Source organism: Piliocolobus tephrosceles, unplaced genomic scaffold (assembly GCF_002776525.5).
Source record: "Piliocolobus tephrosceles isolate RC106 unplaced genomic scaffold, ASM277652v3 unscaffolded_33840, whole genome shotgun sequence".
In the NCBI taxonomy this organism is placed as follows: domain Eukaryota; kingdom Metazoa; phylum Chordata; class Mammalia; order Primates; family Cercopithecidae; genus Piliocolobus; species Piliocolobus tephrosceles.
The window spans coordinates 1-19,255 of NW_022317466.1; the positions used below are offsets into that span (position 1 = coordinate 1).

General features: G+C 36.9%; 1 protein-coding gene across 1 annotated transcript; it reads right to left on the reverse strand.

The window, feature by feature from the left end:
* Positions 1-1,816: 1,816 nt before the first annotated feature.
* On the reverse strand, positions 1,817-16,201 carry LOC113222711 (recombining binding protein suppressor of hairless-like). The gene is made up of 3 exons (XM_026452335.1): positions 16,104-16,201; positions 6,444-6,609; positions 1,817-2,099 (listed from the first exon to the last, which is right to left on the reverse strand). The coding sequence occupies exons 1-3, from the start codon at positions 16,190-16,192 to the stop codon at positions 1,884-1,886; spliced, it is 471 nt and encodes a 156-aa protein (XP_026308120.1). The 5' UTR covers positions 16,193-16,201; the 3' UTR covers positions 1,817-1,883.
* Positions 16,202-19,255: the final 3,054 nt, after the last annotated feature.

The following is a 19,255-nucleotide window of genomic DNA, read 5'->3' on the forward strand; positions in this document are numbered from 1 at the left end:
AGTGGACTAAAATATAACCAATACAAAAAACAAAAAAACAAAAAAAACAACCATGAGCTCGTAATAAAACAAAATGAAAAGAAAGCAAACAAAACAAAAACTCTGAAACCCCACTGGTCTCTTTCAAGGAATGTTATCATTGTTCTGCAAATGAGCAAACAAGCAACTAATCCTGTCTTTTCATTACATACTACAATTGAAGCAAATAGCTGATATGGCAAAGTTACTCTTTGTAGAAAAAACTCCAGCTAACAAATGCAGAAGTTATGAATTTAAAAAATTAGAATATTACCACTTTTCAGCATTTAATAAAATGGATTTAAACATCATCAATGGCTATTAAAACCATTAGGTTAAAGTTTGCTGAGGAACTTTATGAGTAGAATAGACTAACGACAGCTGAACTACTATAATCAATCCTAACACGAAAAAAGGGATAATTAGATATCATGACTTCCAAAGGAAATGAATGTATATTTTACCAACTAGTTCTGAAAGTCTTTATGTCTAACCACCAGTTCATGGAAAATGAGAGAGACAGAGAAACAGGTAATCAGTCAAACTCAGAATATGGAATTCCACAACAGAAAAATGATCCAGTTTCTTCAACAAATAAATGACACAGAAGAAAAACAAAGGTGTGATAGGGTGAGAAGAAACTATTACAGACTAAAATGTGTAGACCTTGTCTGAACCCGTGTTTGAACAAACCACTGTAAAACAAAACAAAGCAAAAAAACTATAAAAAGACATTCTGGGTCAATCTGATAAATCTGTACATGAAATAGGATATTAGATGACACTGAAGAGCTGCTGTCAACTGTTAGGTATAACGATGTTTCAAAAAAAAAAAGGCATGTATTAGTCATTATTGCAGAAATTTTGGTTGAAACAATAGGGTAAGATTTACATTAAAATACTTCAGCAATTAGAAGATGAAGAGGTGTTGGTGGTGATGGAGATAATGAGAGAATGATAAAACCTGTTGAGGCTGGGTAGCTGGTTTCTCCCTTTTATATAAATTTGAAAGTCTCAGCCAGGTGCGGTGGCTCACGCCTGTAATCCCAACACTTTGGGAGGCTGAGAGGCAGGTGGATCACCTGAGGTCAGGAGTTCAAGACCAGCCTGGCCAACACGGTGAAACCTCACCTCTACTAAAAAATACAAAATCAGTTGGGCGTGATGGTGGGCACCTATAATCCCAGCTACTCAGGAGGCTGAGGCAGGGAGGATTGGTTGAACCTGGGAGGTGGAGGTTGCAGTGAGCTGAGATCCTGCCAATGCACTCCAGCCTGGGCGACAGAGTAAGAGTCCGTCTCAAAAAAAAAAAAAAGTCTCCATAATAAAAAGTTAAAAAAAGAAAAATGGGTGTGAAGGTTAAATTTATAGTTCACACAGACAGTATACTTCTTTGGTAGTCTAAAAATAGGCTGATGAGACAGCAGTCTCTGCCAGAGCAACCACATTAAAAATTTTGTTTAGATTCTCAGGAAGGCCTGCCAAAAAGCCCATTTAATTAATAGTGTTTTTCAAAGGGGTGCTTTTTGACACTGTGGGTAGATCAATTCTTTGTGGAATCAGAACTACCTTGGACACTGCAGGACATTTAATTCAGCATCATAGGCTCAAGATACCCAAAGCCAACAACATCACCCCCTCTAGTCACCATAACAACAGAAGGAGAAAACCTCCCATTTCCCCAAAATGTCCCTGGGAGCACTAAGGAACCAACTCTGGTTAAGAACTGCTTCATTAGACCACAGACTGTCGATTTACGATTAAAAAAAGAAAGACAATAAACAGGGCCACAAAAATATTAGTAAAGAATGAATTGGCTATTGAAAAGGCCATTTTTAATTTAACAAAGAGTCTGTCTTATTAATTCACGGTAGGAATTGGGGACAAATAAGAAAAGCATACATACAGTCAGCATTTTTCAATGACTGCTTCTTTTTGGAAGGTTTGGAGATGACTTTTATCCGCTTGCTGAGGAACACACCAATGTCATCACTGTTGCCATAGAACATCTTCACAGACAACATGAAGTGCTTTCGCTTGTCTGAATCAGATATGTACAATGTTTTGGCTGTGCAATAGTTCTGTGAAAGAAAAGTAAAGTTTTAATAGCAGCAAAACCTTGTTTGTTTATGTAGTACCTACAACTCAGAATCGTCATAGTTTAAGTAATAATAAGAAAAACAATTCCAATGCATAGCTGATAAAACCAACTACAAAAATTATCAACTGTAAAAATTACTGAAATGGATTTCTGAAAAGTACAAAATCTTCCTTATAAAGTCTACAAAACACAAACATTGTCATCTATGGTATCCTCTTTTAAAAAAGACCATTTAAAAAAACAGTATTTTCTTGTTTTACACAGCTCTACAACTGTGTCATGGAATTATCCCTCAATGTTACAGCAGTAACTTTTAAAATAATTTTTACAGTTAATAAAATCAATGACTATCTTCAAAAAAAAATAAAGCCATCAAAATTCAACAAATTATGTAAAAGATTTTAGCAGTAGTTCTTCTCAAAATAGTGCATAGAATGTTTTTCTTTACATAGCTGAACACTAGAGTAGTCACTTGTAAGTTTGAGGAAAACAACGCAAGACAAACTGGATGATTATAAAATGTCTTAACCAGAAAGAGATTATATAAGCATTACCTTAAAGAACTATTTTTAAAATGGTTAACTGCACAAAAGGGCGATTCATATGTATCACTAAAAGAACTGAATTTAAAGGTACTAGAGAAAATGCTCAAGGCATTATGTCAGTTTACCAGAATTTAAATTCTGATAACTGAAAAGATTAAGAGATACAGCACTTGACAAAGAGCAAAGACACTTCAAAATGCTACTGCTTATATTATATATGACAATTCTAAAATCTTTCCTATTCTCTTGATCCCTGTGAATCAGAGAGGGATCTAAACTATTGTCCTTTTCCAGATAAGATAAATAATGCTGAAACACAGTATAAATATCTAAAGTATCTGAATTATATTTTTTTAAAGATCAGCATTCCACTTTAAAATTAGGCTAAACAAGTTTTTTCAACTATCTCTTCTGTATCTTCCTTTTAAAAAGCAGAGCAAATGCTACTCAGGAAACAGTTAATGACTTCTAGGTTTTTATTTTTAAAATTTTACTCACAGACAGCCTTGGTAGCAGACAAAACTACTGCAATCGTTTATTGTACTTCTCATAGCAAAGCTATATAAGAAAATTTAGGTGCTATCTTGAACATTACACATTCAATTAAGTTTTTAAAAATCAAAAGTTCCGTAAAAGCTTTGAGAGGTTTTGCTCTGTAGAAGGCAAAAATAAGATAAAGCTAATCACAGTAATAAGAAAAATAAAAACAGGCCAGGCTGGTGGCTCATGCCTGTAATCCCAGCACTTTGGGAGGCCGAGGTGGGCAGACTGCTTAAGTCCAGAAATTTGAGACCAGCCTGAGCAACATGGTGAAACCCATCTCTACAAAAAACACAAAAATTATCCAGGCATGGTGGTGCATGCCTGTAGTCCCAGCTACTCAGGAGGCTGAGGTGGGAGGGTCACTTGAGCCCAGGAGGCAGAGGTTGTAATGAGCCGTGATCCCACCACTGCACTCCAGCCTGGGCGACAGGGCGGCACCCTGTCTCAAAATGAATAAAAATAAAGAAACAAGAAAACAACAGTACTTTGCAGTCACATCACTCCTTGCACCCAAGAACTCCAACACACTCAGAGATGGCATCTGTGAGCCTCTATGCCCACAGGTCTGCCATACTCTTAAAAATGACAGCAATGAAGGTCAAATTAAGCTTAACAATGAAATTCTTCTGCAACATAAGGTGAGGTCTGTGAAAATCGGTATCAATGTACTAAAGCAGACAGTCATGGGAAGCAAAAATGAAATGTATATCTAAATGAAGGTAATTACATTCTAATGGGAAAGCTTAAAACTGTTGAGATCGCTTAATTTTGAGTGTTAAAATTAAAAGGTAAGATCCATTTGAGAAAGAGAAAATACTGAAATCCAGCATAAATAACACATACTGGCAAACAAGAAAGGAAAAAAAGAACCAAGAAGGTTAGATCGTAAAACCTACACAAAAAGAACTGCATTTTGTTCAGAAAAAACAAACACACATATATCTCCTTGGAAAGAAAGGAAATATATCCCTAATTACAATGAGTAGTTTGAATCCACAAAAATCATAACCAAGATAATTTTATGGGAACTATTTTTAAAAAACTATAAGGCCACTGACCACAAACTACTCAAATTCCATTAAGAAAAAAAGGAATCAGGCCTGTAATCCCAGCACTTTGGGAGGCCGAGATGGGCGGATCACAAGGTCAGGAGATCGAGACCATCCTGGCTAACACGGTGAAACCCCGTCTCTACTAAAAAATACAAAAACTAGCCGGGCGATGTGGCGGACGCCTGTAGTCCCAGCTACTTGGGAGGCTGAGGCAGGAGAATGGTGCAAACCCGGGAGGCGGAGCTTGTAGTGAGCTGAGATCTGGCCACTGCACTCCAGCCTGAGCGGCAGAGTGAGACTCCGTCTCAAAAAAAAAGAAAAAAAGGAAAAAGTCACTAACTCACAGAAAATAAGCAAATAAAACTAAAATTACATTTGCCTTGCTATTCTAAAAGGTTAAATTAGCTAATGGAATTCTAGAAGAGAAAATGGTATATAATCATCTCTCTAGAAATACTCTTTGAAAACAAGATCTTTAGGCAATAAAGACATTTCCCTGAAAGGAAGAAGAAATACCAAGTCTAATGCTGCAAAGTGATACTTGCGAAAGACAAGCAGTGATACTATTGCTTGGTTTATTTGGTATTACCTCACTTAAAATTACTGGAAGCTGGAACTGGTTAAAATGAGCTATGAAGTAGGATTAAAGTTATATACACAGGTAGCTAGAATCTCTGGCTTCTCACTACCTATCTGATCCACTCATTCATAGTACTGAATGTCTACATGTGAAGCCTGGAGGCATATAACTCTGAGATTTCCTAGGCAACAAGAAAACAGATGAGACAAGATGAAGATCTATTAGATCGACCCACCACTTAAATATATTCGTTACTTTAGCTCAGGGGTCATAATTTAGAAATAGTTTGACTGGTTTAAGAGGAAACAACCTTTATTGTAATAAGTATCCCAAATCTAATCTAAAATAGTCAACAAACCTTCTTACAAAAATTATAAAGATATAATGACATACAAATAGCTAAATTTGAAGGAGGTTGATATTAAGACCTGTAGTACTATCTGTAAAATCACTAAAATTGAATTTGAGAGCACATATCCCCTAGCTCACCTCCATCAACACCACTCCTAACCCATATCTCTAGTGCCAACTACAACACAGCAAACACTAAAATATTCAACAAAGATGCATCGAATGAAACAGCTGTTTATGCACTATTTTAGAAGACGTTTAGTCATTGAGATCAGAACTAACCATTTTCCAAAGTATAGTAGCAAGCAAAAATAAAATCATAGCTAAATCCCAAGTGAATAAAAAACTATCTTTCAATACTAAAAGTATAGATTGGCTGGACACGGTGGCACACACCCATAATCCCAGCACTTTGGGAAGCTGAGGTGGGTAGATTGCTTGAGCTCAGGAGTTCAAGACCAGCCTAGCTAACATGGCGAAACCCTGTCTCTACAAAAAAATACAAAAAAGTTAGCTGGACATGGTGACGCACACCTGCGGTCCTACTACTTGAGAGGTGGAGGCTGCAGTCAGCCAAGATTGCACCATTGCATTTCAACCTGGGTGACAGAGTAAAAATCCCGTCCAGGGAAAGAAAAAAAAAAAGATCTAGATTGACTGCTTTCTAAATTCATACAATTAGTAAAACTAGTTGATAAATTGTTTTCTCTAGAAAATTAATTAAACAACCCCTGCTATGCACTAAAATTTGAGTATAACCAACTGTGGCTGTTCTTGTCTATAGTATCTCTGATGTCAAGTAAACATTTATGATCTTTATAACCCAGATAAATGCTTTCCACAATGTATATATCATCATGTCTAGTATAAAACTAAGATTAAAACAGCAGAGTAAAACATTACTGAACAATGTATTTTTGTTGAGATTTGAGTATCAAACCTCTGTCAAACAGAAGATGAGCAATCAGCCTCCTAAATTTATTACTGGCTTCCAACAGAAATCTGATTTGCTAAAACTGCTTGCAAGCTGGGGAAGCTTACTGCATGCCATCTTCCTATGTCAGCAGCATAAGCTTCCTGAATGACTAGACCAAAGCGATCTGAGAGGCATATTTTTTGGTCCTAGTTTATATATTCCAGAAATTGTTACCAACAGTTATTAAAGAAAAAAATCTCCACCACAAGAATGAATACGAAAACTACATTCTGGTACCATGGTGCCCCTTTCTGGTGAACTAGCAGTCTTCATTTACCTTTCCTTCCAAGTTTAGCTGCTGCATTTCTTGGTCACTATTTCCGATCCCAATAAATGCACACGGTTGAGACTCTTGTTCAGAACAACCATCACGTTCCATTTGTTCTTTTTTTTTCTTCCATCCACTGCCCATAAGATACACACAAGGAGGAGGGCAAAAAAACCTGAAGAATTATGGGGGGGAAAAAAAAAAGCTCAAATCAATTAGATTCAAGAAAGCATTTCCTTTTCTTGAACATTATGAATACAAAATCATATTGAAATGCACCTATTTCCCAAAGAAAAATTTTGGTGAAGCCTTTTGTAATGCAAATAATCATGCCCACAAGACAGAAATCGGGACTTCCACAATAACTAAATCTGTTCAGGTAAAATATTGGAGCTATGCGTACAGTTAGATTAAATACTTTTTAGAGTACAGAACTTCTCTTTGTATTTTCACATGGCTCAGAGTTCTAAACTACTGGAGTTCAGCAAATTCAGTGCACTCTAACATATTACAAAACATGATAAACCACCACAAAATCTGTAATTACTAATTAAGGCCTATTCAAAATGACACAATCATTAATGAGTGACATTATTGTTATGGATACTGCATTTAACTTAATGTGGTAAATTAACTTAATGGGATAAATTAACCTAGAAAATTTTATTATCAAGTATTGTCCATAGTAGAAATACCCAAAATATTAATAAAAGCAAAAGAGTCAAAAGTAAATGGATCTCCTGATTATGCGCAGTGTTGTGTTTTGCATATCTTTGAATTTTATATATACATGGAACACCTGGTGCACTGTAGATATCTGAGAAATATTTCATGCTCAAAGAACAATATACTATATTCTTTCAACTCACAGAATACCACAGGTTTGTTTTGCTAGTTGTCAAAAACCACCCTTACAAGTTCTTCTGAGAATGACTTTCTTATAATCTTTTCTTTAGCAATTAAAAATATTATCTATTGCAAAGCCTAGCGCAAGGCTCATATTTTACATAGTTCAGACCATCAATCCAGTCCTTATATAGGGTATAAATTCAGCTTTGCTCAATTATAATGCTGACTTGTACATACTTTAAAACATCTATGCCATATCTCTTTAGAGGGCCTGAAAACTCAAATTAACTATAGTAGCCACATAAGTCATATAAATGGGTGAACGGTGTATATATAATAAACAGGAATATCCAGGCTGGGCGCAGTGGCTCATGCCTGTAATCTTAACATTTTGGGAGGCAGAGGCAGGTGGATTGCTTGAGCCCAGGAGTTTGAGACCAGCCTGGGCAACATGGCTAAACCTCGTGTCTATAAAAAATACAAAAATTAGTGGGCATGGTGGCAGGCACCTATAGTCCCAGCTACTCCAGTGGCTAAGGTGGGAGGACTACCTGAGCCTGGGAGCTCAAGGCTGCGGTGAGCTGTCATAGTGCACCTGCACTCCAGCCTGGGTGAGTGAGACTGTCTTAAAAAAAAAAAAAAAAATTAGGAATATCCTTTAGTTTCCCAAAGAAGTAGTTTCCTTCCCTTCTTTCTTGAAACACACAGCCTCCATTGTCATTCTCACTTTTTGTACTGTTATTAGTACAGAAAATTTTTTACTTTTCTTAATCCTAGTATAAGAAAACCCAGATCTTAAATGCAATGATAATCAGCCACTGCTGTGTATATATCCACTCACACTCACGTGGCTGAACTATGGGCATGCAAGTCTAGTGTTGGTCCCGTCCTCCAACTGTTCAATAGATGCCTGAAATCAAATTTTATACGAAATAGTTTTTTTAAATTTGGCAACTAATTTACACTTATTAACACTCTGTAGGCCAACAATGTGCAGACTAAAAGAAAAAAACTTTATGTGCATATATGCACACACATGCAGACACCAGCAGGCTGGATTTGGTGCTTAGGTCTTCTTGAAGGTGGTAATATCTACTTCTTATTTGCTTCCCCCTCAGCCTCTACAATATTATCTATACTGAATTGACTCAAAATATATTAATAGAACCTACTTTTTGTTCAACCCTAACCAGACTACTTTAGAGGCAATTTACATACGACTTACAAGAAGTAAGCTGGGTTTATTTAACATTCATTAATTCTCCAAATTATTTATTATATCCTGAGTGTGTAACAGATACTGGGGATATAGCAGTAAAAATAACCAAAAAAATGAAACAAAATTCCTGTTCTCATGGAACTTACACTCTAATAGGAGAGAGATAATAAAAACAGATAAATGAGTGAAATAACATGCACATGTACTCCATTAGCTGGTGTACTCCATTAGCTGGGGAGAAAAAAATAAAGCAGGCAAGGGGTACTTGAAATGGGGACAGCCCAAGGTGGCCAGGAAAAGTTTCCTTAAGAAGGTGACTTTGAGTCATGACCTAAAGCCATGCGGACACCTGGGGCAAGAGCATTTCCACAGAGGAAAGAGCCAGTGCAAAGGCTCTGAGGTACGAAGGACTGTGACCAAGAGTGGGGAAACAACCAACAGACCAGAGTGGCTGGAGCGGAGAGCAGAAGGGGGATTAACAGGCAGCGAAGCCAGAGGTAGTGGACAAGTAGACCAAGGAGGCCCTAAGGATTTAACTGAGTGAGGAGGGAAGTCTCTGTAGTCCTCTCACATTTATCTAATCCAATAGAAAAGAGCAGTTTTCATGCCCGTATACTTACACTGAGGCCAAGGATATAAAGGTCACAGCCAAGGTAGTGGGCCCAGTTCCAGGTCACTCTAAGTTTGGAGGGAAGCCTGGATTAACTGGGCTAGTTTTGGAGTGGGTTCAGTTCAAGTCTACAAAGGGGAGCTTTCTGGCTTCTAATGCTGGGAGTTACTCAATGCTTACTATGGCACAGAGTCAAATACCTAGGCTGGCACACTCTCAGGAGGTTGAGAAGGCATCAGTTTTGGAAACACAACTCCTGTTAGTTTTTTATTGAACACTGATGTTAGGACTCCTTAGTAAACTGGTGTATCAGCTATAAAACTCAAAGAGCTGTGTTTTAGTACAGGTTGTGTATTGCTTATCTAAAATGCTTGGGACCAATAGTGTTTTGAATTTTTTTTTTTTTCCAGATCTTGGATTGTTTGCATTTATTCTTAGCGGTTGAACATCCCAAATCTAAAATGCTCCAGGCTGGGTGCAGTGACTCATGCCTGTAATTCCAGCACTTTGGGAGGCCAAGGCGGGAGGATCACTTGAGGCCAGGAGTTCAAGACCAGACTGGCCAACATGGCAAAACACTGTCTCTACTAAAAATACAAAAATTAGCCAGGCATGGTAGTGCATGCCTGTAGTCCTAGTTACTCAGGAGGCGGAGGCACGAGAATTGCTTGAACCCGGTAGGTAGGGGTTGCAGCGAGCCAAGATAGTGCCACTGTATTCCAGCCTAGATGACAGAGGAAGACTCTTACAGGGTTATGTTGGCACTCAGGGTTTTCAGATTTTGGAGCACTTCGAATTTTTCGATTGGGAATGCACAACCTGTATGCCAAATACAGTAGTCAAATCACAATGAGTTATCATAAATGGTACTTCTTAATTTCACATTTGAAAAATATAAAGAGAGCTAAAATGATAAAAGAATGAGTAGTGCTAGTTTTCTCAAAAGTACTGTGACAAAATGCATGAAACGGTAAAAATCAGGTTGATAAAAAATTCTCTATTCAAAACAATGACCAAGGGTCTATCTTGAAAGTGCTTTCCAATCATGTAATAAATATAAGAAAAATGAAGAGTTTTCAATAGTCTCTGAGTCTTAAAAAAAAAAAAAAAAAAACACTCAAGTCTAAATTATTTTAAACAGCCATGATGGAAGAAAGTAGCAAATCCAATATAATCTAAACATTGAAATTATTTCTATATTGCTGATAAAATCATAACTTAAACATCCCAATATCATCATCCCCTAAAATAAGGCAAACAAATCAAGTTGTTGCCCAGACTTCAGTAACAATACAGTGATTGAATAAAAGTCAGCATATATACAAAAAAAGGGCAAGAATACAAGCAAAAGAAACCAAAGAGAATGGGGTAAAAATAAAAGGCCACCAAATTAACAGAAGAAAACTCAAATACATCTTTATTTTATTTATTTATTTATTTACTTATTTATTTAATTTTAAAGATACAGTCAGACTTTCACTATGTTGCCCAGGTTGGTCTTGAACTCCTGGTCTCAAGGGATTCTCCTGTCTTGGTCTCTAAAAGTGTTGGGATTACAGGCACAAGCCACTGCACCTGGCCTAAAATATATCTTACGTGGTGTATTTTAGGCCAGGTGTGTGAAACTGACGATTTTTTTAAAATTTGGGCAGTTGGTCAATATGTATCAAACACTCAGTGAAAAGTCTGACCAGTAAGTGGTTAGCCTAGAGTTTAACTGCTGCTACAAAAAGATATCCTATACAACACGTTGCCTCTATTTTCTCATCTTTCCCAGCAGCTCTATCAACTATGACAAACAATACTTTCTCTGCCACTTGGTGGCGATATGCACACATTTAAAATTTTATTCCTGTCATAGTTGTCTTTATTTTCAGAGACTGTTTCAACACCTATTTCCTCAAATCTTGAGATGATGTCTGAAAACTGCCTTACAGATTCAAAGGCTTTTTATCCATCCCAATATATAAATTCGGTTAAACAGAATCCAAACTCACGACATTTGCATTATCTTGCTACCCTTGCAGAATCATTACTAACCTTTGATGATTATTCAGTTCACAAGGACCGTATTTAGGAACTTTTTGCATACCACAATTGGCCAATTAACACAAATCTCAATATGACTTCAGAATCAGTCTAAATGGCTTTACTGTTAATTGTTTCAACAGCATCATACTGCTGCTTAATTACTGCCTTCAAGAAAGCTGAATGTTAATATGTCAAATGACATATTAACATTTCCTCTAGATAAAATAATCTTTTAAAAAGTTTATTTTTTAACCTAAGACCTTACTTAATGAGAAACTCATCACTAATATAAATGGGGTACTAGATGTGCCATGCAAATAAATATTAGTTATTAGGCACCATATTTAACATTAAGAACAATTTAAAATTTGGGGATAAAATTTCCTAACCAAATATTTTTAAGCATCACTTAAAATGATGGAGTTATTTTTTTTCACAAAAAAACTGGAGTTATTTTGTATGCCAAAAAGACACAGCCAAGAGGACTGTGATCATGCCCTCAGGTTACCTCACGCCTTGTGCCTTTGCAACTCTTCAAAAAGGCCTGAACCTGGATCAGCAAGAAAGAAGGCAGATCTTCCTCTTCCCACTATGCACTCCACCACCAACTAAGAGCCCAGAACTCTTTTCTGAATCCAGGGGAGTTTGCTAGACATCCAGAGGGCTAGACTAGCATTAGCAGTCCCTTGATACTAACACCTGTTTTTTAAAAAATCAAGTAAATTTAATGGGTTTCCCCTTTATTATAAAGTAATGCATGTCTACTTTGAAATTTTTAACAATACAAATCAGTAAAAATATAGGAAAGTGGTACTCTGGCCTTTTCATCATTTTTATTCATTTTTTTAGAGGACTTCAAAGTTTAGATTGTTCAAGCTTTCTTTTGACTGGGGTTTTAGACCAACTAGGCCATGCCCAAACAATACAGAGAAATTGAAAACAGGACGGGCGTGGTGGCTCACGCCTGTAATCCCAGTACTTTGGGAGGCAGAGGCGGGCAGATCACAAGGTCAAGAGTTCGAGACCAGCCTGGTCAACATGGTAAAAGCCCATCTCTACTAAAAATACAAAAAGTAGCCGGGCGCGGTGGCTCAAGCCTGTAATCCCAGCACTTTGGGAGGCCAAGACGGGCGGATCACAAGGTCAGGAGATCGAGATCATCCTGGCTAACACAGTGAAAACCCGTCTCTACTAAAAAATACCAAAAATCTAGCCGGGCGAGGTGGCGGGCGCCTGTAGTCCCAGCTACTCGGGAGGCTGACGCAGGAGAATGGCATAAACCCGGGAGGCGGAGCTTGCAGTGAGCTAAGATCCAGCCACTGCACTCCAGCCCGGGCAACAGAGCAAGACTCCGTCTCAAAAAAAAAAAAAAAAAAAAAATACAAAAAGTAGCTGTGCATGGTGGTGGGTGCCTGCAATCCCAGCTACTCAGGAGGCTGAGGCAGGAGGATCGTTTGAACCTGGGAGGCAGAGGTTGCAGTGAGCCAAGATTGTGCCATTGTACTCCAGTCTGGGCAACAAGGTGAGACTCCATCTCAAAAAAAAAAAAAAAAAAAAAAAGAAGAAAAAAAATAAAAGCTACTACAATAAAAGATAAGGTTAAGTTTTCCATTTTAACTCGATAAACCACTACAGCTCTATATGCATGTTTGTTTGTTTGTTTTGAGACAGAGTCTCACTCTGCCACCCAGGCTGGAGTGCAGTGGCACTATCTCGGATCAGTGCAACCTCCACCTCCTAGGTTCAAGCGATTCTCCTGCCTCAGCCTCCACAGTAGCTAGGATTACAGGTGCCTGCCACCACACCTGGCTAATGTTTGTATTTTTAGTAGAGATGGGGTTTCACCAAGTTGGCCAGGCTGGTCTTGAACTCCTAACCTCAGGTGATCCTCTCACCTTAGCCTCCCAGAGTGCTGGGATTACAGGCGTGAGCCACCGCACCCGGCCGTATTTTTTAACAGTAACTAACAAACAGGAACCTTATCTGGATTTTAACATATTTTCTAAATAGCTCTTCCCCTTTTGTTATCTTCATTGGGCCTCAGTTATACATCCCGGTATTAAATGACATAGTGACTTTTAAAACTCCTAGTAAAGGTCTTTTTGCATAAAACCTGGCACATAATAGCCAAATAGCCAATCAGAAATAAAGAATAAGTGAATTCAATTGTACTAAAATGCATCTTCAAAAATCCAGAGAAAAGAAAAGCAGCTTGCCCAAGTCTGAAGCTATATGATAAACATGCATCTATTCACAATTCAATTAGAGCTAGTCCAGTCTCACCCAGGTAATGGTAAAAGAGTTAGTCCTAGGCAAAGTTAAGTTTACAAAGTTTAAGTACTCAAAGGACCTTTTTCTCCTTAGTCCCTGCTCTAGATAACACAACACTCAAACGCAAATGAAATGGTATGGCAATTAGGGTAGTAAAAAGGGTAAATATTTAAAATTAGGCCCTCAAGAGTTCCAACCCTAGCTCCACAGATTCCTAACTAATGTCAACCTGGACACATTTAAAATCTCTGATTTTTAGATTCTTTGCCCACAGAATTTGGATCATAACATGACTACTTTACAAAATTATTATGAGGATTACAACTTTAAAATATTTATAAAGCACTTTCAGAACAATGTCTGGCTCATGATCAGAGCCGATATGAAACTGTTTCTACCTCAGATTCACTGTGAGGTGCACAGCTGGCCTTTTAGATTCTTCTTCCATAATGACAGGTGTTGACTTTTTCTGTTTTGCTTAAAAAGCAGAAAACTTGCTATAAACACACACTAAATTTCATTAATGAAAAAGAAATACTGAATTTCTAGTATCAACTTCATGGGGAAAAAAAGGACCACTAATTTGAGTTGGTATGCTATGTCCCAAACTACAGATATCAACTTCTTCCCATATTTAACCCTAAATCAGTGTTTAAGTTGTGTTAGTAAAGTAAGATAAAATAATCATAAATTTAGTAAGCCTGAATAACAATACCCGGCAGTATGAATCTTAAAAATTGTTTTCACTTGTTCATCTTTGAGGATAAAACTACCAATTAAATAGCTTTACCTTCTTAGCCAAGCACGGTGTCTCATGCCTCTAATCCTTTGGGAGGCAGAGGAGGGCGGATCACTTGAGCCCAGGAGTTTGGGATCATCCTGGACAGCATAGTGAAACCCTGTCTCTATAAAAAATACAAAAATTAGCTGGCCATGGTGGTGAGTGCCTGTAGTCCCAGTTACTCAGGTGGCTGAGGTGGGAGGATCACCTGAGCCCAGTAAGCAAAAATCATACCACTGCACTCCAGTCAGGGCAACAGAATGAGACCCTGTCTCAAAAAAAAAAAAAAAAAAAAAAAGCTTTACCCTTCTTTTCAGCTCAGATCTAGTCAGCTTCCAGGAACTTCCTAAAAAGGGACTTCCTAATTCTCCTTTAACATGTAAATTAATTTAATCACATACATATAACATTTCCCTTCTCTTAAGCATAAGCTGAGGTTTCCTTTATGTCACAATCTCTAAGAATTCTACTCATTCCTTTCACAACAACCCCAAAACCTTAGTTTTCATTCCTTCTCTCTTTGGTTGGGTACCTTTCTAGCCAATTAAAAACCTTTGATCTTTCTCCATAAGCAGGCTTTTTCCATGAAATGCTTAACCAAAAAATGCTGTTTGAAAGACAGACTCAAGAAACTATTCACAAGAAAATTCCAGGAATCAAGTGAAGAAACAATGAAAGTCCCCAATTAAACATAAAAAATGCTGAAATTTATAGGATACCATGAGAAATATTTTAAAATCATCTTGTTGTAATTTAATTTTGGTTAATCTACTTTATAGGTAATTTCTGTTGAGTCCACATTCAACCAGTATGAGAGTATGAACCCAGTTTTGCTGTTTCTTCTTAGTAGCAACCCAAACAAGAATAGGATCAAGAGAGAGAGCCAGCAGTTTTCTTTATAATCACTCTATAGCTCAATTAACCTAAGCTCAAGACAGTTTTAGGATCAAGAGCTTATTTAGCCTTTTCCTTTTCAAAATGGTACTTTTGGGGTCACATTTGTGTAAAAAACTACATTTTCCACCAAAGAGAAAGCTTCGCTGTGAATGACCTAATGTATCACATAAGTATTTGGGAAATATTATGTGGCCCAAAAGAAAAATTGTGGATTATTTGATTTTTTAAGATCAGGGATTTATTAACAAGATGACCTTTATTAAATTCTCCTTCTAGCTTGAGTATGTGTAGAAAGTAGAAAAGTTCCTTTCAAAGCTTGTCTTGGTTTAAAAATAAAATAATAGACACTAGAAATAATAGCTTCTTACTCTAAAGCCTCCTATCAACTATTAGTTCTTACACTTTACCCCAATTAGTCGCTTTGGTTTACTCAGGCATGTCTGGGCAGGCCCAGACAAGTCTTAGCTCATAGCTTTATGCCTCTTCCTTATTTGGAAATGTTATTGCTTTCTTAAATCTTTTGTAAGCAACTTCCTCTCTTCTTTGTTCTCCCCTGTACTTACCTATTTAGGAAAGTTTTATGTTATTAGTAAATCGGGTATCAATTTAAGACTGTGAAGTCCAGCTCCAGCCAACGGATGCAGGACACAGAGGTAAGGATGACCCAAATGCATAAGGGACAAATATGTCTGCTTTTCCTTTGTTAAGTGTGCTCTCTCCATTATTCCATCTGCAAGGAGCACCCTTTCTGCAGAAAGTAAAGATTGCCTTGCTGAGAGATCCTCTGTCTCCATGCTGACTTTTCTTCATGGCACCAGTTATCTATTCCTAACAGTATACTACAATTCACTTTGTTTCTCCCCTTCAGGAGACAAATCCCCTATTTTTTATTTTGTACTAGCAAATGAACCCAGTAATAGAAACCATCCTCTGACACATATATTAATACATAATTGGCAAATTCATGTGGTAACTACAATTAACTATCCACCAGAAAAACAATAATCTTACCTTTTTTCATTTCCATATGACTTCTGTGCAACTTTTGCATGAAGAATAAGTACTGTTTGATCCCCTCGCTCTTTTAAATAATTTCGCATAGCTTCCCTAAAATCAAATATAAATATTACTGTTACAGAGGTGAAATTCGTGATGAAATCTTCCTTCATTACTATGCTCTGTAATGAGAGGAATGCTTATAAATATTTTTTAAATAAGCAAACCTTAAAAACAAAAACAATAAAGCAAAGTAAATCCATAAATTAAACTGGAAGATTATACAATGATACTAAACACTGCTCATTTTCAATTCTATTCCTTGTTCTTTAAAAATAAGAAACTGTCTAGCATTCTTTGGAATTTATGATGTAACTCAAACCACAATTACACCTTCCAGAATAACTAGAATCAACATATACACTGCTAATGTGGCTTTAAAATATTATAAAGTTAATAGAATGCAGTAATTTTGTAGTTTAATAATGTAGTTCCCCTCCTCAGGTTCCCTACCCCAGCTATCAGAAGCAACGTTTTTCACTGAATACAAAAGCTGTAACAAATCCTTAAGTCATCCAAATTTATTATTACATGATCCTAAAATGACAATGCTATAAGGACCAAGAAAGGCCTATTGTTCACATACGAATACATAATTATCTCAAGGATATTAAATAAATAAAATGTAATAAAGGCTAATTGAAATCAGTGAAAATCTGAATTTAAAAAAACATACAATGTTAATTCTTTCAAGTAAAAACAACTCTACATATTTATTGAGCAAATGGTCGATACAAAGTTCAATATCTTAAATTGTTTTGCTAAGCAATATTATATAGTAAAAAGAAAGCAAGTTCTACACAGATGAAACTATAACAATTCTGAATAAGCAGAATCCCAATTCTTGAGATGTCTTACACAGCCCAAACTTAAATGTTATTCTACTCATACTATAAAGACAAATATCAGGTATAAGAGGGTAGCTACAGGGTAGTAATAAGTTATTAAATATTAGGACTTCTAGGTTTACAGCACTTACATACTAAGTAGCCTGGGGCACATCATTTAACCTCAACCAGCCTCTGATTCCCTAACTGGAACCGGAAGATAGTAACAACTCCCTACCACAGGGTGGCTGAGGGGATTAAATGAGATAACCTAGATAACAGCATCTATTTTTACCAACTGAAAAAACCTGTTAGCTCCGAGGCAGGGCAGTAATACCAGGATATAAACAGACTGAGAACTAATCCCTACCACTGCAAAGGAACTCAAAGTCCAAATTGTAATGAAATGCAATAATCCAAGTAGTAATATGTACAAAAAGCACCAATAAGGGAATGCCTATGTAAAGACAAGGGTGGATGGTAAAGGACTACAAGCTGGGAAAAGTTTTTAGAAGCCCTAATCCTGAGACAGAAGTAGACACAGGAAGTGGGAGGAGGAAAGCATAAGGTGTTCCAGGGCCTGAAAATAGTGTGAACAAAGGCATCGATAACTGCACATTCAGGCTAAGGAGTAAGGCAGCCACAACAGTAAAACAAGAGCAGCTAATGTTACTTGAGTGTTTCCTATGTACCAGGCCTTGAACTAAGCACTTTAACTCCATTATTTTATTTAATCCTCATAATCCAAAAAGTTAAGTACTGATATACTGCTAACACCATTTTGATTGTCATGCTCAAGTTCTTATAGTGAATAGTGGCAGTCCGGAATTCAAACAAATTTGCAAGATTCTAAGGTGAGCCGTGGCAGTGAATAAGGCTGACGATGACAGAGTCAACTATAAAGGCTTTGAAAATTGGACATTTGTATACTTAAATACTAAGTATAAAAGTTTACACTATTTCAAATATTACCCCGTAATAGGTGATGATAAAAGTGGTAATACGTCTCTGCATAGCAAAAGAAGCTTTCAATGGAGTAAACAGACAACCTACAGAATGGGGAGGAAATATGTGCAAACTATGCATCTGATAAAGGTCTAATATCCAGCATCTATAAGGAACAAACAAATTTACAGGGGGAAAAAAAAACCCATTAAAAAGTAGGCAAAGAATATGAACACTTTTACAAAGAAGACATACATGTGGTCAACAAGCATATGAAAAAAAGCTCAGTATCACTGATCTTTGGAGAAATGCAAATCAAAATCACAATGAGACACCATCTCACATCAGTCAGAATGGCTATTATTAAAAAGCCAAAAAATAGCAGATGCTGAAGAGGTTGCAGAGAAAAGGGAACATTTATACACTGTTGGTGGTAGTATAATTTAGTTCAACTGTTGTGGAAAGTTGTATGGCAATTCCTCAAAGAGCTAAAAACAGAACTACCATTCCACCCAGCAATCCCATTACTGGATATATACCCAGAGGAATATAAATCATTCTACCATAAAGTCACATGCACACGAATGTTCACTGTAACACTATTCACAATAGCAATGACATGGAATCAGCATAAACACCCATCAGTGACAGACTGGATAAAGTGTGGTACGTACACACCATGGAATATTATGCAGCCATAAAAAAGAATGAGATCATGTCTTCTGTGGGAACATAAATGAAGCTGGGGGCAATCTTCCTTAGCAAACTAACACAGGAACAGAAAACCAAATACCGCATGTTCTCACTTACAAGTGGGAACTAAATGATGAGAACTTATGAAGACAAAGAAGGAAACGACAGACGCTGGAATCTACTTGAGGGTGGAGCTTGGGAGGGGGGAAAAGAGCAGAAAAAATAACTATTGGGTACTGGGCTTAATACCAGGGTGATGAAATAATCAATAAACCCCCATGGCACGAGTTTACCTATGTAACAACCCTTCACATGTAACCCTGAACCTAAAATCAAAGTTTTTAAAAAAAACTCTTGGAAAATTATTTGAAGTACTTTTAGGGGAAGTATTGTTATATGGTTATTCATCATGATTAAATTACGATTAAACCTTTAGGTATAAAAAAAGTGGTAGCATGTAGTAAGATCCAGAGAAAAACGCAAAATGAAAAAAAAACAAAATCCATCCCTTTGTGAACTGGGACAAGATCACCAGTCAATTTTCTCTCCAGCCCATTATAGAAAATCAATACTATAGAAACTGAATTTTCAATCTAAACTAAAGGCAATGAGAAATCTTATTAAAGTTTTTTAAAAATACAT

Coding starts and splice junctions, on each gene's coding strand:
- LOC113222711 (XM_026452335.1), bottom strand. CDS start 16,192: ATGCGAAATTATTTAAAAGAGCGAGGGGATCAAACAGTACTTATTCTT. Junction 6,610..16,103: donor TCATATGGAAATGAAAAAAG/GTAAGATTATTG, acceptor ATAATTCTTCAG/GTTTTTTTGCCCTCCTCCTT. Junction 2,100..6,443: donor AGCTAAACTTGGAAGGAAAG/GTAAATGAAGAC, acceptor TTTCTTTCACAG/AACTATTGCACAGCCAAAAC.